Source organism: Stomoxys calcitrans, chromosome 3, assembly GCF_963082655.1.
Source record: "Stomoxys calcitrans chromosome 3, idStoCalc2.1, whole genome shotgun sequence".
NCBI lineage: Eukaryota > Metazoa > Arthropoda > Insecta > Diptera > Muscidae > Stomoxys > Stomoxys calcitrans.
In genome coordinates this window covers 175,894,871-175,916,903 of record NC_081554.1, presented here as the reverse complement: position 1 = coordinate 175,916,903, position 22,033 = coordinate 175,894,871, and the positions used below count along the sequence as shown (strand labels likewise).

At 38.4% G+C, this 22,033-nt stretch overlaps 1 protein-coding gene across 1 annotated transcript in view; it reads right to left on the bottom strand.

Annotated features, from left to right (window-relative positions):
• The window catches only part of LOC106092356 (laminin subunit alpha-1), a 146,362-nt gene that overhangs the window by 8,355 nt on the left and 115,974 nt on the right, over nucleotides 1–22,033 (bottom strand). The window contains exons 3-5 of the mRNA XM_059365705.1: nucleotides 3,894–5,824; nucleotides 3,126–3,328; nucleotides 2,408–2,543 (exon numbers count right to left, since the gene is read on the bottom strand). Coding sequence (XP_059221688.1) covers nucleotides 2,408–2,543; nucleotides 3,126–3,328; nucleotides 3,894–5,824 — 2,270 coding nt within the window. The remainder of the gene's footprint in view (nucleotides 1–2,407; nucleotides 2,544–3,125; nucleotides 3,329–3,893; nucleotides 5,825–22,033) is intronic.

Sequence of the window (22,033 nt, the reverse complement as noted above, 5' to 3'; positions counted from 1 at the left end):
CGATTACCTAGAAATTTTCACAGATTGTGTAGGTTGGTCTGGAAGGAAACACAGTCCATATAATTTTTTGATATCGGAAAGCGGGCGGACCCTCCCCCTTACACCAAAAGTACTACTCAAAAATGAAAGTGAACTGATCAGGACAATATGGGACTCAAATGAAAGGTATTCAGGAGTAGAGTACGAATTTCATATTAAAAATTGGGTCCAAGTAACTGGGAGGCCGCTCCAATCCCAAAACACCCTAAAATAGGTTTATTGGACGAGCATGACAATATGGGAGTCAAATTAGAGGAATTCGGGAGTAGATTGCCAAAATAGTCAGAAAGAAGAAATAGGCTTTATAATTGATTGATATAGGAAGGGAACGGACTTCTCTACCCAAAAACACTACCCAAAACCAAAAGAGGACCGATAAGGACAATATGGTTATCAAATGAAAAGTATTGAAGAGTAGAATACGAATATGGTATTAAAAATTGGGTTCAATTACCCAGAAAGTCGCCTTATCCCCAAAACTTCTAAAAGCAGATAAACTGCACGTCCATATCAATATGTGGCTCAAATGAAAGGTATTCGAAAGTAGATTAGGAATCTGGCATACAAATCAGATCGAAGTGTAGGGGTCACCACATCCCCAAAAACCCCCCAAATGGGCATATGGCCCATCATGACTATATGAGACTCGGTTTTTTTGTTGGTTCGGTACAATCAAAAACGACTGTACCCATTTTCTTAAAATTTTCACAGATTGTGTTGGATTTTGTGAGAGGAAACATAGGTCATATAAATTTTAGATATCGGCGGACCCTCTCCTTATCCCATAAACGTCACCCAAAACCAAAAGTGGACTGATAGGCACAATATGGGTAACAAATGAAAGGTATTGGAGACTAGAAAGTAGAAAACGTATTTAATTTTGGGCACAAGTACCCAGTACCAAGTACCCGGGCTTCCCTAACACCAAAACTCCTCTGAACATCCTATAAATATGGGACTCAAATGAAAAGTATTTGCCAGTAGATTTCAAATATGGCATAAAAAATTAGGTCTAAGAAATGAGAGGTCGTCCCAGCCCCAAATACCCCCAAATGGGCATATCAGCTGACCATTGCTATATGGGATTCAATTGAACGATTTTTGGGATAAGATTACGAATATGACATTATAATTTGCGTTCAAGTCTAGGTGGCGCTTTTCCTCCTAAAACTACGTCGAATAGGTCAATTGACCGACTATGGAAATATGGGACTCAAATGAAAGGTATTTAGGAGTAGAAAACGAATTTTATATCCAATTTTGGAGCCAAGTGTTTGGGGGTACACCCTTAATCAGCCCCTAAACTGAACTTAATTTCCGACTATAGCAATATGGAGCTGTATTTGAGAGTAAAGAACGAACTTGGTGTCTATTTTCAGGGCAAAGTGCCGGTGGCCGCCCCAGCCCCAAAACACCCTCGATACGGTTCATGCTTACCGACCATGACAATATGGGGCTCAAATTAAAGGGATTTGAGAGTGCAGCACGAATTTGATATCCATGTTTGTGTCGAAATGTCTCCTCTAAAAAGCACTTCTCATTACCCTAATTTCAAAAATACCAGATCTCGGAGATTGGTAATGTGATTCGTTCGACATATTTTTGCACTCTCACAGTCACTGGACTTATTTGTGGATTATGGCAAAAAGGGGCTCAAATGTAGTTTTTGGTAGTAGATTATGAATCTGATATCCACTTCTGGGGCAAACCAAACACTAAGAGAATGAAGTAGATCTAACATCCCAACTTTAACAGGCGGACCCTTCCCTTACCCCATTTAAAAAAAAAAACACTAGATCTCGGAGGTGGGTGGGGCGAAGTAAGTGAAATTTAATTTGTTTATAATAGGTCAAAAATAGAAATTTGGTCCGTCCCACCTTAAATAAGGTATTAAAGGTGGAATATCTAGTGGGCCGCCCTATCACAAAAGCCCGTCAAATGGAAATAAATGAGAATATGGAGTTCAAATTAAAGGTGTTTCAGACCACCACGAATCTGATATTTGAGGGTCTGCCTCAGCCCAAGAATACCCCCATATGGTACATATTTACCGACCATAACAATATAATGCTCAAATGAAAGAAATTCGGGAGTAGAGCACCAATATGATATGCACAATGGTTCGAAATATCTGAAAGGCCGTACTAACACCCCCAAACAGAACTTATTTCCTGTCCGTGCCAGTATAAGACTCAGATAAAATAAGAGATTGAAAGAAGGCGCAGCGGAGCGGGCTCTGTCCAGCTAGTTTTGTATAAAAATAAAATTTGCACAAAATTTTCACCTAAGTAAGATTTTGACAAAATAGTCATTTGAAATAAATATTTGCAAAAATACATTTTTTCTCTTCTAAAAGTTTTACACTTACTCGCACACAATGCATTGGCCAGTGAAAACATCGCAAGGTCCTCCATCACAATTACAAGGGCGGCAGGAGGATCCGATTTCGGTAGGTTTGCCACAATAACCATCATCGCACATTTCGCAATGATCTCCGGTGTAGCCTAGAAAACAGAGGAAATTAAAACAATAAAAATTTTTTACAACAAAATGACTTTAATTTGATTTTTTTTTTGGGTAATTTCTTTTTAATCTTGCTCATGAAGTATTTATATTTCTCTATGTCAATGTGTAATTTTTCGGTTAATTAATAAATATTTGTAAAAATCAAATCGATGCTTGTCTTGATAGAGAAACAAAACAGAATCGTGGAAAAAACGATCGTCGCCCAAAAAGGCATAAAAAACTGGTGTTTTTGAACACAATCCCATGGCAGCCAGTTGCACGTACCGGATTGACTCCATGAAATCATTCATAGGCAAAGGCTGCCGGTTCAGTGTGCAGCACACTGCTACGACAATAACATAATCAGTAATTCTAAAAATTTTATTGTAAATAAATTTTTTTTATTTAAATATTTTAAAATTAGATTACTAATATTTTTTTTCTTCAATATTTTCTATTCAATTTTTAACATTTTTTAATTTTTATAAATCTGTTTTTTATAATTTTTTCATTTTCACACTTTTGTACCACACTGTACTTTTATGTGAAGTGGTGTATATCTTCTCCCAACTCCCACTTACCTGGCGGACATTGTGTGCATATGTATTCAGCATTTTTCACCACACCAAACATTGGGTTGATGTCTGTAACGGAATAAGTCTTTAGCTGACAACTGGGCGAAAAGTTGTTGCTATCCACCAACAGAGGGCAAGCACATGGGCGACAATCATTGGGTGTGCCTTCAAGCGGATTGCCATAGAAACCACGTTTACAGCGTTCACATCTGAAATGGAAAAGTAGCAGAAAATGTTAACAGTAAGGTGAAACTAATTAAAACTTATTCTGTAAAATAGTGAATGTTATATGAATGGTGAGAAAATGGTATGAGGTGTAATTTACATGGTTTAGCAATGACTCAAACCATGGGGAAACAAGATGATTAGTTTAATGGTGTGTTAAAGTTTTTCTTTATACGTGTTGGGTGTATTTTCAAAAATTATGTGGTATGGGCCAAAGGGAATTTCTCCGTGATGGGTTCAAAAAGATCTTCTGAATTCAGTTGTTACTTAAAATATAAAATTTTAATTAATGTTCGTCTAAAAAAATAATTCCATAGACTTTTTTCTTTGAGTCCAAGTTTAATGAACATTTCTCTAAAGACAACATTTTCTTTTAAACAATTCTTTTAAATTTATTTTTAATTGGCAAAATACAGAATTTTGAAGACCAATATTTTTTCAGATTTCCGAATTTCAACAATTTTTTTTAATAAAAAAAAACCCAAAACAAACCCATCAAATTTTCCAAGATTTTTTTTTTTTTTTTTCAAGTATTTTTTTCCAACTTACCTTTCGCCATAGGTGTTATGCATGCAATTTCCACATCCCCCGCTCTGTACATCACACGAATTTGAATGGCCATTACAAGGACATGGTTTACATCTACCCACTTCATGATGATCTGAGGAATTCTCATAGATTCGTATATAACCAAAATCGCAGGACTCGCAAGAGAAGCCAGTGTAGCCTGGAGGACAAGAGCACTGCTCCACTCGAGATGTAGAATGGCCCAATTCAGTGCCACCGGTAAACATTATGACTCTTTCCAAATATGTCTCCACTTGATCTGTGTGAAAGGAGGCCCTTACCAAAATGGCCTTTAAATTGGACAACACAGAGAGAAAATGCCCCTTGGACACCTCTGTGCCATGGTAGTCGGTGCGACGCATTCTCGTTTTTATATCCTTCACTTGTGGGGGTACATGATACCAGTTCGTTTCCTCCAAGGTTATATTGATTACTGCAGAAGTATCTCTGTTGAATTCTTCATCACCATAGGCAATTTTCATGCCATTCTTGCCCAGAAATATGACATGGGGTCCAGCGGTAGGCTTGCCTGAGGTATCGCCTCTTATAGTCACCCATTTCACTTGTACGGATAGCCGTGAGCCATAGCTGGAGAGACGATTTCCCAGATAACCTTTGGGGGCTTGCCAATAGATGGCCTCAACATCTGCTAAATCAAACATGCTGTAGCTTAAAGAGTTGGTGTCCGTATCCAAAGAGGGTGTAGTTGTCTGGGAGAGTGTGATATCGGTAATTTTCCAATCATTTAAAGTCTCAAAGGCCAAAGCCGATAGATTGGCACTTGAGCAGGAGACCTCTAGTCCTGAGCACCAACAAGGAGAACAACCATCAATGTTATCTGCATTCAAATCGTAAAAGCCCTCACGACATTTAGAACAAGCCTCTCCCTCCACATTATATTTGCACATACAAATGCCAGAGCACTCGGTATCGGTTATGGTACCCCGGGAATCACATTCACATTTTCGACAATCTTCTCCATAATAACCCTGGGCACATTCCTCGCATTGGTCTCCCTGAAAGCCTTCATTGCAAATGCATTGGCCCCCCTCGGCTTGGCATATGCCCTGAGATCCCTTAAGGGAACAGGCACAGGGTAAACAGGCCTCACTCAAGGAGGCTCCCTCAGGTCTATAGAAACCAGGCAAACACAGCTCACATTCATTGCCTGTGGTATTATTTTGACAATCCTGGCACAGACCTCTATCCAGAAAGGGATCATAGAAGCAGCTCTCAGCATGATTATGACATTGGCATATTTCACATTCATTGGCCTCATGGGTGGTGCCGTTGCGGAAAGGTTTATCCTGATACAAGGGACAGCATTGTGAACAATCCTCACCACAGGTATTATGCATGCACTCACATTGCAGAGTGGACTCTAGACCGGAGAATTCCTTCTGCCCTTTAGACTTTTCAGCCAGTTCTTTGGTTCTCTCCGCATGACCATGACAATTCAACCGAGCACTGACCCTTATCTGCTTTAGGGAATAGAAGCTACGCTTCTCCAGTGAATGAGCATCTAATTGCCAATAGACACTGTTATCCAAGTTTGCAGTGGAATGCATTCCCTGAAAACGTATGCGGATATAACGGGCCGTTATAAAATTCATAATCTCCTGAGATTGTTCCATGGCACCGGGACGATTTTTGAGCAAGGATACATGCAGCTCTCCATTCTCCAAAGGCAAAGCTTTAGAAAATTGTGTAGTACATATAACTTCCGTATCATTTTGGAACATATATTTGCCATTTTGTCCGGCTAGTCCATAACGTTGCCGACAATCAGCATCTGAGCGGCCAAAATATTGCCATGGTTCATAGTTATAACCATCAATGGATTTCTCCAATATCCAAGAGGCAGGGCGAGGGGAATTTGCGGATTTCAGCATAACATAAAATACTTGATAGACCTGCAAAGAGAAAGAAAGAGAGAGAAGAGAAATAAAATAACAAATACACCAAGCAACAATAGTCAAAATTTTTCTTTCAACAAATTATTATTAATCGAATTTGAGGCATTTTTCAAAGTTTTAAGATCAAAAATAGGGTAAAAGCTACAATTACAACAAATAGGACTAATTTGTGATTTTTTACAACGTTCCCTATGCACAACTATCAGTGACAGCCTTTAGCATAGCTAAAACGAAGTAACACGATAATGGAAATACACACACACATACACACTTGCGTAACACATGCGATAGGTTGGCTGATGAACAACGATGCCCTTGTATGATGCTAGCAGCGCTGTTTACGTAAGTTACGGCGACGAATGGTGAACAACACGAGACTAAGCAGATGATGGAGAACCATCAATGGGAGCCTTAGCACAACTAAAAGAAATTGACACGATAACGAATATCACACAAGCGCTTGCGATAATTTGCCTGCTGAACTACGTCCCTTTGCTTTGTATTGTTGTTGTGTTTTAGGAGAAAGCATGATGTACGCCTTGACGAGTACGTCTCGCACAGTATAACGTGTTGAGTTGTTATTAAACGCACATACTTGCGTAACACATGCGATAGGTGACCTTTATATGATGCTAGCAGCGCAGCTGACGAAAGTAACGGCGACGAATGGTGAACAACTAGGCAGAGATTATGAGCGTTGGCAGAGAAAGCATATTCATGGCTGCGGCACAACTACGCCTTCGAACGAGGTAGTAGATATGTATATCCTCCCGTCTTTTCTTCCTTTTGCGCTCTTTAAGGAGAACCATCAGTGAGAGCTTTGGCATAGAAAAAACGAATGCGTAACACTCAGCCAACCAATTATGGGTGTTGAACAACGACGCCTTCGTATATTGATAGCAGCGCAGTTTATGAAAGCAACAGCGATGTATGGTAAACAACGCGTGACTAAGCTGAGGTTATGATCGTTAGCAGATATGTTGGCTGTTAGAAAGAGTTGAATGCAAATCAAGGTCATAGGGATAGCAAAGCAAACGAAGACAATGTTAAGTGTTGACAGTGGAAGTTAAGGAAGACCAACACACTGATCCAATCGATAGAAGGAATGAATGAGTGATCCAGATTTCACTAAGAAGAGGTAATGAGCGTTTGTAAGGTGTTGGCTGTTAGAAGGAGTTCTATGCAAGTCATGGACATTGGTACAGCAAAGGATTCAAAGACAGCGTTAAGTGTTAACAGGGGAACAGGACGACCGATAGTGAAGTCCGACACACCGATCCAATCGAAGGAGGGAGTGAATGAGGGCTTCAGATTCCACAAGGTGCTCCAAAACCACAAAAAAGGTACAATAACGAAGTAAAATTAATCGATGGGGCGTCATGTGTCGGTTTTCGGTAGTCGATAAGGCCAGTAAATGAGTGTTTCAGATTCCACTGGGTGCTCCCTAAGGATCCGAAAACTTGTCGGAACTTTCTGAGATATGACGGAGGCTTCTACGCATTCCCCTGGGTGCTCGGACGTAGCCGCAGGGTCGATTTACCCTCTTGTAAAGAAGTGCCTAGTTACACTCTGTGGTTGAGGACATGATAACGAAGGGGAAGATAGTCAGGGCAGTGAATTCTTTTGAGCCCTACAAGTCAACGGCATTAGATGGGGTGCTGCCTGCTATGTTGCAAAGCTCAGGACCGTATTCCACATGGTCAACGTGCGGCATCGATGGCGGTGGGTTCGATTAGGAATATTGCAATCAAAGGAACTACGAAATGAGGTGTTTTATACCCTATTTTATAGCATCTTAATATCAATGGAATTCTGAGGCCTTTCGAGACGGAAAGGTTGAAGTTCGTTGCCTACGCAAATAAAGTCGTCTTCATGTTGGTTGGCCGTTAGCTCTCTACTATTACTGACCGTTCAGGGGCGTTGAGGTTGCAGTCTGGTTGGGCGAGGGTCAATGAGTGTTTTCAGGGAACCAGTCCTGGATGGGGTAGAGATGCTTATGCCTCCCTTTCTCTGGAGGTCAAGTAAATGCCAATTTGCCCGCAAACATTCCATTAAGGAGCAGGTAGCAAACTTTTTACATATCAATGACTGCCATCCAAATTTTTCGCCCAATACTCAATGAGAAGTATATCCTGTTCCTTCATGGCGAAATTTGTATGATAAGGGACATACTTCCTGGGGCGACACCTCTTTGGGGAAAAGTGTTAACATGGCTCCTATAACAGCAGCAGGAGGGGATAACCATTCTGAAAAACTTTCTAGTGTTCTCGCCAGGGTTTGGTTCAAGGCGTTTAGCATCATAGGCGGACATGCAGACCTCAGAGCCAGGATGCCCTCGTGAGGCCAAGTACTTGGGCATGATTTTTGATAAAAAAAACTTATTTGTAGATGAAAAGTTGAGGAAAGAGTCAACAGGGAATTGAATGTGCTCTACTCCTGTCGCAACTCCATAGAAAGGAGGTAGGATTTAATTGTTCGGCCGACTCTAGAGTGGCTCCTCACAACTGGGCCCTTCCCAGGCTGTTTGAGAAGGTAAGGTGTGCCTTGGCGTTGCTTATCTCTGAAGCAGGAACTAATACCTCGAGAGAGGCGGTGAATGCCATTCTCGATCTTAGGCCTTATGCCTCCCTTTCTCCGGAGGTCAAGTAAATGCCAATTTGCCCGCAAACATTCCATTAAGGAACAGGTAGCAAACTTTTTACATATCAATGACTGCCATCCAAATTGTACGCCCCATACTCAATGATAAGTATCTCCTGTTTCTTCATGGCAAAATATGTGTGATAAGGGACATACTACCTGGGGCGACACCTCTTTGGGGAAAAGTGCTAACATGGCTCCTATAACAGCAGCAGGAGGGGATAACCACTTTTAAAATCTTTCTAGTGTTCTCGCCAGGGTTTGGTTCAAGACGTTTAGCATCATAGGCGGACATGCAGACCTCAGAGCCAGGGTGTCCCCGTAAGGCCAAGTACTTGGGCATGATTTTTGATAAAAAAACTTATTTGTAGATGAAAAGTTGAGGAAAGGGTCAACAGGGAATTGAATGTGCTCTACTCCTGTCGCAACTCCATAGAAAGGAGGTAGGATTTAATTGTTCGGCCGACTCCCTTCCCAGGCTGTTTGAGAAGGTAAGGTGTGCCTTGGCGTTGCTTATCTCTGAAGCAGGAACTAATGCCTCGAGAGAGGCGCTGAATGCCATTCTCGATCTTAGGCCTTTGGAACTGCATGTTGTGTGTTTGGCAAAAAGCCTAAAGAGTCAGAGGGAGTGAGGTACCTGGTATTACAAATTTTGTACGTTCTATTGTTCTCATGGGGAATAAGGATGGGGCTCGGCCGTATGCTATATGCCGACTGTTTATATACCAGGGGAGTCCTTTCTTGTTGACAAGGTGGACATAGTGGTCCCGAGAAGTGGATATTGTAGCTGCAATGCCACCCTTACCGGGCATTTTGTATACAGGGATGGGTCTAAATTACAGGGGGCAGCGGGGCAGGAGTGAATTTCTTGGAATCAGGGGACTATATATGCTCCTGTATTAGGTTATGTAAGGTCAGGTTGAAAAGACGGTGCGGATAGTAATCTGCCCTATGGCACTATGGACATACACCTTAGCCAATAATCGGCTTGTGGTGCGCTATAATTACCAAAAAGCCACCGTAGGGCATAGGCATTTCTGCTTATGAAGCTGAATGTCTGGGTTCGAATCTTAGCGAGAAAATCAGAAAAAAATTGTATCCCCTCCTATTGCTGGCAACATGTGTGAGATACTGTACTATTCGGTGTGGCAGCCATGTAAAAACTTAAAAACTTCTCAACAAAGAGGTGTTGCACTGCGACATGCCGTTCGCACTCGGCTAGAACTTGAAACGGAGAAGTTTGCCTCTGTTTCGCGAAAGCCGGGAAATGACATAAGAAAAGCTCCAACGTCTCATCATCTTCCCCACATGCTCTACATATGCTATCATTTGTCGCACCAATTTTGCAAAAGTGAGCTCATAGTCCTATGTGTCCCGATATGATACCGAATGTTATACTGACCTCCTTCATACTTTTCCTTTACTACGTGTTCTCACGATCCTCATCTCGATAGGATTTTCGTCGTCCTACCGACAGTTTTGGCATTCCGCAGTCCGTGTTAAATTCGTCGCTCACGCATTTAACTCGGACGGAGTCGCCCCCAAAAGCTTCTATTTAACAAAGTTTATTGACGGCAGTCCTCTGGCCTTCTCTGCCAAATCGTCCGTTCCCATTGCTCCGCTATGGTCCGGCACCTAAACGATGCGTATCGTGCCATGCTCAGAAAGGGCATTAATCTCCATCTCTGAGCGTGGTTCGATACGCATCGTTTGGTTGCCGGGCCATAGCGGAGTTTGGGGAAACGAAAGAGCAGACGATTAGGCATATGTGATAGGCATTAATGGCGGGACGGGTTTAGGCTCCAAATAGAGTTTCAATCCGAGATTATAACTAGACCAATACTAACTTACCCCTCGGTAGTCTGATGAACGGTGACGGAGAAGAAGTGCAACTTTAGGACATTACATCAGATTCAGAGAACATATTTTCTAGGCACAGGTGGAATGCTGAGAAACACACCTACTATGACAGTGATAACAGTTTTCGATCAGAAATACAGATTAGGTATGAGACAGCAATTGGGGAACTTGAGACTAAAGACGACGGGCTTGTTATACAAATGCGGAATTATCGAGGCGACGTTAGGAGACCTGGATGAATTTGAAAAGGTTATGAGAGGTGATGATCGGATATCTGAGGTGACAATGGAGGTCGAGTGCTGGACACTATTGCCAGCGGCATAGTCTTGAATTGACAGAACTCGGTATTGTCAGAACAAGTCTGGGCGTTGTCATTGAGGATGCAGGGACTGAGTTTTGTTTCCAGCTGCCTGACCATAGCCCCCTCCTGCAGGCAGAAATTCGGAGTGGAAAAAAGAGATTCACACATTCTCTGAGTATGGCTCAATCGGCAACATTGGGATGCTCGTCCATAGCGAATTAAGGGGGAACAAGGGGACACAAAACTTGGATGTAAGGGCAAGAGTACTGCCTTGAATAAACATAGTGGAAGCAAAGCTTTTTAAGGTAACGACGAAACCGTGGTAAGAACGACGAAAATCCTATGGAGGAAACCGAAACCAGTTCTTGAGAAAACGTGACTTTACTAAGGATAAGAAATAATAAGGCCAATATAACCACACGAGCGAACTTATGTAGAAAACGTGCGACACAGGATATGTGGGAATGATGAGGAAAATATTCCAAAGTCAATGCCCGACATTCACGGCTAACAGGTATACAATACCAGATTTAAACGAACTTAGGGATATACAGAGAGCGTCAAAAATGTGTCAATACCCGTGAAGTTTATGACTTATGACAAAGCATTTTTATACCCACCGACGAAGGATGGGGTTATATTCCAAAGGATGAGGATATATTTTAAGGTAACACCGAAACCGTGGTAAGAACGACGAAAATCCTATGGAGGAAACCGAAACCAGTTCGTGAGAAAACGTGACTTTACTAAGGATAAGAAAAAATAAGGCCAATATAACCACATGAGCGAACTTATGTAGAAAACGTGCGACACAGGATATGTGGGAATGATGAGGAACATATTCCAAAGTCAATGCCCGACATTCACGGCTAACAGATATACAATACCAGATGTAAACGAACTTAGGGATATACAGAGAGCGTCAAAAATGTGTCAATACCCGTGAAGTTTTTGATTTATGACAAAGCATTTTTATACCCACCGTTTGTCATTCCGTTTGCAACACATCGAAATATCCATTTCCGATCCTATAAAGTATATATATTCTTGATCAGCGTAAAAATCTAAGACGATCTATTCATGTCCTCCCGTCTGTCCGTCTATCTGTTGAAATCACGCTACAGTCTTAAAAAAAGAGATATTGAGCAGAAACTTTGCACAGATTCTTCTTTTGTCCATAACCATGTTAAGTTCGAAGATGAGCTATATCGGACCATATCTTGATATAGACCCCGTGTAGACCGATCCGCCGATTTAGGGTCTTAGGCCCATAAAAGCCACATTTATTATCCGATTTTGCTGATATTTGGGACGGTGAGTTGTGTTTGGCCCTTCGAAATCTTTCTTCAATTTGGACCAGATCGGTCCAGATTAGGATATAGTTGCCATATAGACCGATCTCTCGATTTAAGGTCGGACAATAAATGCGCCTTTTATGGGCGCAAATAAAAGACGCATGTATTGTCCGATTGTGCCAAAATTTGGGACAGCGAGTTGCGTTAAGCCCCTTGACAACGTTCTGCAATTTGGATCGGTCCAAATTTGGATATAGTTGCCATATAGACCGATCTTTCGATTTAAGGGTTTGGGCCCATAAAAGGCGCATTTATTGTCCGATGTCGCCCAAATTTAGGACAGCGAGATTTGTTAGGCTATTTGACATTTTTCTGCAACTTGGCCCAGATCGATTTAGATTTGGATATAGCTGCCATATTGACCGATATCTCGATTTAAAGTCTTGGCCCCATCAAAAGCCGCATTTATAATCCGATTTCACTGAAATTTGACACAGTGACTTATGTTAGGCTTTTCGACATTCGTGTCGTAAATGGTTAAGATCGGTTTATTTTTTGATATAGCTTCTAAAAAGACCAATATTTTGTTATACACAATTGAACAATTTCGAATATATCTGCTATGGGTCATAAGGTATGCATTTTTCACCGGATTTTGACGAAAGGCGGTTTACATATATGCCCGAGGTGGTGGGTATTAAAAGTTCGGCTCGGTCGAACTTCACGCCTTTTTACTTGTTTAAAATATTATAAATTTGCAAAAATATTGAACATACATATTGGGTTGCCCAAAAAGTAATTGCGGATTTTTCATATAGTCGGCGTTGACAAATTTTTTCACAGCTTGTGACTCTGTAATTGCATTCTTTCTTCTGTCAGTTATCAGCTGTTACTTTTAGCTTGCTTTAGAAAAAAAGTGTAAAAAAGTATATTTGATTAAAGTTCATTCTAAGTTTTATTAAAAATGCATTTACTTTCTTTTAAAAAATCCGCAATTACTTTTTGGGCAACCCAATACTTTCCTAAGTAAAAAAGATAAATATGTACAAGTTACAATCTTCAACATTCTTACCGCAGTCTTACAAAAAACTAAATTTTAATGACTCTTGACTCACTCTTGATGCTCACTGTATAATGAAGAATGATTAGGGCTTACAAAATAGCAGCAAAGGAATTCCTGGCATAGATTTTTTTCGGGTCTACGTTTCGTTGTGTAGAACGCACCATAAACCGATTGCTGCCACATATCACTATATGGCACTATATGCGAATTGCAAATTTGCCCATGAACATTCCACTAAGGAATTGTGGCAAACTTCTCAAATATCACTGAGAGCTGTTCGATTCAAATCTTAAGCTCAATGATAGGGGGCCTCCTTTTTATAACCGAGTCCGAACGGCGTGCCGCAATGCGACACCTCTTTAGGGAGAAGTTTTAACATGGCATTGTACCTCACAAATGTCACCAGCATTGGGGGGGAATAACCACCGCTGAAAAATTTTTCTGATGTTCTCGCCAGGATTCGAACCCAGGCGTTCACCGTCATAGGGGGACTTGCTAACCTCTGCGCTACGGTGGCACTATATCAGTTACTTCTATTCTTCGTTAATCTATAAATTCTTATGTTAATCCGCTAATTTTTCTTTTCATTGAACATGATCAATTTCCATAGAAATATGTATGCAAAATTTATTTCAAAATAACCACCATAAAGCTGTCATTTGAAGTGCTTACAAAAATGCTAATTTGTAACAAAATGCTTCAACAAAAAGTACAAAACTTATGTAAAATATTAGATGTCTGCTTAATAGAATTTTAACATTAATAATCCAATTAGGCCAATTTTATATGAAATTCTATGCTAAAGTCCACAAAAAGCAACACCCCCTCCCCCTGTCCAAAAAACTAAACAAGAAAAATAACCTGTAGAATTTGTATGGATTGTGTGACCATTAGGAGACAGATGACGGTTTTTCTGGTTTATTTAAGCGCCAGCATTCATTGAAAACCCAAAAACGTTTTGCTTGTAAACTAATATCAAAAAAATCGAACAAAAAAAGGCCAAAAACAAGCCTTTAAATGCACACACAAACCCAAGTGATTTGCATTTTTCAATTTGCAACTGCCATGTGGGGACATTTGGTTGTCGAAAAAGGAATGCCAAATGGAAAAAACATTATTATTAATTAATTGCTTTAAACTACGAATATTTGTTGAGCAAAAATTTCAAACTAGAAATAAAAGATTGGCAAAATTGTTTCCCATATGGTAACAAAATTTGAGAACCTAAGTGGCTTCGGATTTAAATTTGCATTGGCCATTGGAGAATTCATTCATTATCTTTAATATTATGGCGCCACCTGTTGTCGATGCACTAGAGGTCTTGTTTATGTTTTTTTTTTGCTTTTCATTATGGGGGTTTGTAGATTTTTCTGCTCACTGAAAAACTGAGAAAAGAAAAACCTCTTATATCAAAGGTCTTAAATCTATTGCTTAGGATGTGAGTTCCATTTTGCCTGTTCAAGCATTCACGACTTGTCTACCATGTTTGACTTTTGATCTGGCGGCATTGATAATTCGGCTCGAATTGAGGTTTTATATGGCGTCAAGTTTGAATTTGAACACTGGAAAGTGTTAAAATGATAAGGCTGTTCGGAAATGTAAACAACAAAGATACACTTAAAGAAAAAAATGCAAAAAATAAAAAATTCTTTAAATCCGGCTGAGCCGCATTACTAGACAATTTTTATAACCACCACCATAGCAAGGGGTATACTAATATCGTCATGCCTTTTGTAAAACCTCGAAATATGGATCTAGGACCCCATAAAGTATATATATTCCTGATCGTCTCGAAATTTTGATTCGAGCTAGCCATGTCCGTCCGTCTATCGAAATCACAATAATGGCCGAACACGTAGAGCTAGCAGATTGAAATTTTACACAGATACTTTATATCAATGTACGTCGTTGGGGATTGCAAATGGGTCATATCAGTTCAGATTTGGATATAGCTCCCATGTAGACCGATCTCCCGATTTGACTTCTTGAGCCCATGGAAGCCACAATTTTCATCCGATTTGGCTGAAATTGTGAACATAGTGTTCTGTTATGACTTCCAACAACTGCGCCAAGTGCGGTCTAAATCGATATATAACCTGATACAGCTGCCATATAAACCCATCTCCTGATTTGACTTCTTCAGCCTTTAATTTGAGCCCTATATTGCCAAGGTCAACAAATATGTCCTATTTGGGGGTTGTTATGGGGCTGGGCGGCCCTAGACACTTGGCTCTGAAAGTTGATATAAGATTCTTACTCTACTCCCAAAGACCTTTCATTTAAACCTCATATTGACATGGTCGTAGAATATGTTTCGTTTGGTAGGGTTTTCGAGGTGGGGCAGCCCCCCATACATTTTGACCAAGAATTAGGTTTGAAATTCTCTATCACCTTGTAACACCTAGAAATATTGAATTGCGATGTAGGTCGTTGGGGATTGCAAATGGGCCATATCAGTTCAGATTTAGATATAGCCTCCATAAGATATAGCTCCTTAAGATATAGCTTCCATAAACCGATCTCTCGATTTGACTTCTTGAGCCCCTGTAAGTCGCAATTTTTGTCCGATTTGGCTGAAAATTTGGTTGTTCTCTTGTGATTTACAACAATCGTGTTAAGTACTGTCCAAATCGGTCTATAACCTGATATAGCTCCCATATAAATCGATATCCCGATTTGACTTCTGGAGCCCCTGAAACCACAAATTTCGTCCGATTTGACTTCTAAAGCCCCTGGAAGCCAAAAATTTAGTCCGATTTCGCTAAAAACTTGCATATAGTGTTCTCTTATGACTTCCAACAAATGTGCCAACTATGCCCCAAACCTGGTCTATTACCTGATAAAGCTCCTATATGAACCGATCTTCCGATTTGACTTATTGAGCCTCTGGAAGCCATATATTTCGTCCGATTTGGTGTTCTGTTGTGACTTTCAACTACATTGCTAAGTACGGTCCAAATCGGTCTATAACCTAATATAGCTCCCATATAAATCGATCTCCCAAATTTGACTTCTTGAGCCCTTACTAGCCGCAATTTTTGACCGATTTGGCTGAAATTTTGCATGAGGTGTTTTGTTATGATTTAAAACAACTGTGCCTAGTGGGGGTGAAATCGATCCATGCCTGATATAGCCGTCATATAAACCGTTCTTGAACCTTGACTTCTTGAGCCTTTAGAGGGCGCAAGTCCTATCCTATTTTGCTAAAATTTTGCCCGACGTGTTTCGTTATGACTTTTAACAACTGTGCAAAGTATGGATCAAATCGGTCCATAGCATGGTATAGCTGCCATATAAACGGACCTGGGATCTCGACTTCTTGAGACTCTTTAGGGCGTATATTATCTGATTTGGGTGAAATTTTGTACAACGGCTTCTCCGATAACCTTCAACATACGTGTCAAATACGGTCTGAATCGGTCTATAACCTAATATAGCTCTCCTATAAAACGATCTACCTATTTTACTTTTTGAGCCCTTCAGGGGCGAAATCCTTATTCGATTTGGCTGAAATTTTTCACAATGGCTTCTACTATGGTCTCCAATATTCATTCCATTATGGTCCGAATCGGACCATAACTTGATATAGCTCACATACATTTCAATTCTTTTCTTTTATCCTTTGCTTTCCTTTGTTTGCCTAAAAAGAGACACCGGGAAAAGAACTCGACAAATGCGATACATGGTGGAAGGTATATAAGATTCAGCCCGGCCGAATTTAGCACGCTTCTACTTGTTTTATTTTATTTATCTATTTTATTGACATCGGTCAATGTTTTGATATAGCTCCCATATATACCTATCTCCCGATATTACATCTTGAGAACGCTATTCTTGTCCGATTTGACTGCAATTTTGCTAAGATTCAGCCCGGCCGAATTTAGCATTATTTTTTTTTATTTTATTTTTTTGTTTTATTTTATTTTATTTTATTTTATTTTTTTATTGTATTTATTTATTTTATTTATTTTATATATTTTATTTAATTTATTTGATTTATTTTATTTTATTTTATTTTATTTTATTTTTGTTTTGTTTTATTTTATATTATTTTATTTTATTTTTTTTTTTTATTTTATTTTATTTTAATTTATTTTATTTTTTTTATTTTATTTTATTTAATTTCATTTCATTTCATTTTATTTAATTTAATTTAATTTAATTTAATTTTATTTTATTTTATTTTATTTTATTTTATTTTATTTTATTTTATTTTATTTTATTTTATTTTATTTTATTTTATTTTATTTTATTTTATTTTATTTTATTTTATTTTATTTTATTTTATTTTATTTTATTTTATTTTATTTTATTTTATTTTATTTTATTTTATTTTATTTTATTTTATTTTATTTTATTTTATTTTATTTTATTTTATTTTATTTTATTTTATTTTATTTTATTTTATTTTATTTTATTTTATTTCATTTCAGTTCATTTCATTTCATTTCAGTTCATTTCAGTTCATTTCATTTTTATTTTATTTTATTTTATTTTATTTTATTTTATTTTATTTTATTTTATTTTATTTTATTTTATTTTATTTTATTTTATTTTATTTTATTTTATTTTATTTTATTTTATTTTATTTTATTTTATTTTATTTTATTTTATTTTATTTTATTTTATTTTATTTTATTTTATTTTATTTTATTTTATTTTATTTTATTTTATTTTATTTTATTTTATTTTATTTTATTTTATTTTATTTTATTTTATTTTATTTTATTTTATTTTATTTTATTTTATTTTAATTTATTTTATTTTATTTTATTTTATTTTATTTTATTTTATTTTATTTATTTTATTTTATTTTATTTTATTTTATTTTATTTTATTTTATTTTATATTATTTTATTTTATTTTATTTTATTTTATTTTATTTTATTTTATTTTATTTTATTTCATTTTATTTTGTTTTATTTTATTTTGATAATTTTTCAAATTTTCTTATCGTTCCTTCTTCCCCGTGTATTTTCGTATTATTCTACAATTAATTAAAACAAATTAATCTATGACCCATCTAACACTTACTCAGGCAAACATTATCAGTATCTCAACATGTGTTTGAAGTACACCGAAAATATTGCTCGTGTGTTTCAAAGAAAGCCATATGGGAGTACTAGAGGTACAATTTGGAGGTGTCAAAACAAATATTTGATGGACAAAGTTTTATAACACTAAATGGTTATTGAAAATTCTATTTCGTTTTTCCATTCACAAAAAAATATTTTTAAATGTCATAGAAAATCAATGGAAACTCATAGACCATTGTCTATAGTTGCACCCATGAAAAAAAGTTTTGAAATGATCTATGACAGCTAAGATAATCCTACATTTGATGGATAAAATGTCATTCAAATCATTCCAGGAAAATTTTTAAGCTATCAAAATAATCTGGGAAACAATATTCCAGAATTTAGCCTTAAAACATTTACCATTCTTGGTATGCTTTTTATACCCTCCACCATAAGATGGGGGGTATACTAATTTCGTCATTCTGTTTGTAACTACTCGAAATATTCGTCTGAGACCCCATAAAGTATATATATTCCTGATCGTCGTGAAATTTTATGTCGATCTAGCCATGTCCGTCCGTCTGTCCGTCCGTCCGTCCGTCCGTCCGTCCGTCCGTCCGTCCGTCCGTCCGTCCTTCCGTCCGTCCGTCCGTCTGTCTGTCGAAAGCACGCTAACTTCCGAAGGAGTAAAGCTAGCCGCTTGAAATTTTGCATAAATACTTCTTATTAGTGTAGGTCGGTTGGTATTGTAAATGGCCAATATCGGTCCATGTTTTGATATAGCTGCCATATAAACCGATCTTGGATCTTGACTTCTTGAGCCTCTAGAGTGCGCAATTCTTATCCGATTGGAATGAAATTTTGCACGACGTGTTTTGTTATGATATCCAACAACTGTGGCAAGCATGGTTCAAATCGGTCTATAACCTGATATAGCTGCCATATAAACCGATCTTGGGTCTTGACTTCTTGAGCCTCTACAGTGCGCAATTCTTATCCGATTGGAATGAAATTTTGCACGACGTGTATTGTTATTATATCCAACAACTGTGCCAAGTATGGTTGAAATCGGTTCATAACCTGATATAGCTGCCATATAAACCGATCTTGGGTCTTGACTTCTTGAGCCTATAGAGTGCGCAATTCTTATCCGATTGGAATGATATTTTGCACGACGTATTTTGTTACGATATCCAACAACTGTGCCAAGTATGGTTTAAATCGGTCCATAACCTTATATAGCTGTCATATAAACCGATCTTGGGTCTTGACTTCTTGAGCCTCTAGAGGTCGCAATTATTATCCGATTTGCCTGAAATTTTGTACGACGGATTCTCTCATGACCATTAACATACGTGTTTATTATGGTCTGAATAGGTATATACCCCGATACAGCTCCCATATATATCGATCGCTCTATTTTACTTCTTGAGCCCACAAAGGGCGCAATTCTTATTCGAATTGGCTGACATTTTACACAGGTCTCCAACATTTAATTTAATTGTGGTCCAAACCGGACCATATCTTGATATCGCTCTAATAGCAGAGTAAATCTTTTCTTATATCCTTTTTTTGCCTAAGAAGAGATGCCGGGAAAAGAACTGGACAAATGCGATCCATGGTGGAGGGTATATAAGATTCGGCCCGGCCGAACTTAGCACGCTTTTACTTGTTAGTTCTAAGTACGGTTTGGGGTACTACACTGCTGCTGTTGGGTGCTGTCATTCTTATATCTGAAACTCGAAATTTTCTTTTATTAAATTTTCTTGTTTTTACGGTGGTTTTGAGGTTTTCATGATGTCTTTTCGATTGCCTTCTGTCCGTCCCACAAAAACAAATCGACAGTTTACTTCAGCAATAAGTTCTGCTCCCAATTTTGTTTTACCCTCCACCATATCCACCATAGTATGGGGCATAGTAACCTCGTCATTCTCTTTGTAACACATCGAAATATTCGTCTTAGACCCAATAAAGTATATATATATTATCAATCGTAACGAAAGCTTAGCCATGTTCGTCCGTCTGTCTGTCGAAAGTACACTTACTTTCAAAGGACTAAAGCTAGGCGCTTGAAATTTTTCACAAATACTCCCTACTAGAGTAATATCGGTGGGATTGAAAATTCTCCACATCGGTCAATGTTTTGATATAGCTCCCATATATACCTATCTCCCGATTTTACATCTTGAGAACGCTATTCTTGTCCGATTTGACTGCAATTTTGCTACAGTCTTTAAAAATAGAGATATTGAGCTGAAACTTTGCACAGATCCTTTTTTTCCAAAGCAGGTTAAATTCGAGGATGAGCTATATCGGACTATATCTTGATATAGCCTCCCGATATAGGGTTGGCTGATATAGGGTTAGCCTCCCGATATAGGGTCGTCCGATATAGGGTTGGCTGAAATTTGGGACAGTGAGTTGTGTTAGGCCCTTATCGACATCCTTCGTTAATTTGGTCCAGATCGGTCCAGATTTGGAAATAGCTGCCATATAGACAGATCCTCGGATTTAGGGTCTTAGGCCCATAAAGGCCACATTTATTATCCGATTTTGCTGAAATTTGGGATTCGAGGATGAGCTATATCGGACTATATCTTGATATAGCCTCCCTATAGACCGATCGGCCGATATAGGGTTTGCTGAAATTTGGGACAGTGAGTTGTGTTAGGCCCTTATCGACATCCTTCGTTAATTTGGTCCAGATCGGTCCAGATTTGGAAATAGCTGCCATATAGACAGATCCTCGGATTTAGGGTCTTAGGCCCATAAAGGCCACATTTATTATCCGATTTTGCTGAAATTTGGGACAGTGAGTTGTCGTAGGCCCTTCGACATCTTTCTTTAATTTGACCCAGATCGGTTCAGATTTGGATATAGATGCCATATAGACCGATCTCTCGATTGAGCGTTTTTGGCCCATAAAAGGCGCATTTATTGTCCGATTTTGCCGAAATTTGGGACAGTGAGTTAAGTTAAGCCCTTTGACATACTTCTGCAATATGGCACAACCATATAGACCGATCTCTCGATTGAGGGTTTTGGGCCCATAAAAGACGCATTTATTGTCCGATGTCACCGAAATTTGGGACAGTGAGTTGCGTTAGGCCCTTTGACATACTTCTGCAATATGGCACAACTCGGTAAAGATTTGGATATAGCTGCCATATAGACCGATCTCTCTATTTTAGGTTTCGGGGCCATAAAAGGAGCATTTATTTATTTATTGTGATAGACTCTTGGATATTTTTCTGCAACTTGGCCCAAATCGGTCCAGATTCGGATATAGCTGCCATATACACCGATATCTAGATTTAAAGCCTTGGCCCCATAAAAGGCGCATTTATAATCCGATTTTGTTAGGCTTTTCGACATCCGTGTCGTATATGTCTCAGATCGGTTTATTTTTGGATATAGCTACTAAAAAGACCTATATTTTGTTATACACAATTGAACAATGACTTGTATTTATTAGGATTTGGTCCAATTCGGTATGCATTTTTTACTGGATTTTGGCGAAAGGTGGTTTCCATATATACCCAAGGTTGTGGGTATCCAAAGTTCGGCCCGGCCGAACTTCACGCCTTTTTACTTGTTTTTTGTATGTAAGAGAACGTATTTGGTCCAAATCGGAACATATTTCGATATAGCTGCTATGGGACATAAGGTATGAATTTTTCACAGGATTTTGACGAAAGGTGGTTTACATATATGCCCGAGGTGGTGGGTATCCAAAGTTCGGACCGACCGAACTTAACGCCTTTTTACTTGTTTTAACATGGCATAGTACCTCACAAATCCCGGCAGCATTAGGAGGTGATAACCACTGCTGATGCTTTAGCGTCATAGGCGGTCATGCTAACCTCTGTGCAATGGTGGCCTCCAAATAAATAAAATTGTTATAAAACAAAAAATAAAAACACTAAATTTTAATATTATTATACCCACCACCGAAGGATGGGGGTATATTCATTTTGTCATTCCGTTTGCAACACATCGAAATATCCATTTCCGACCCTATAAAGTATA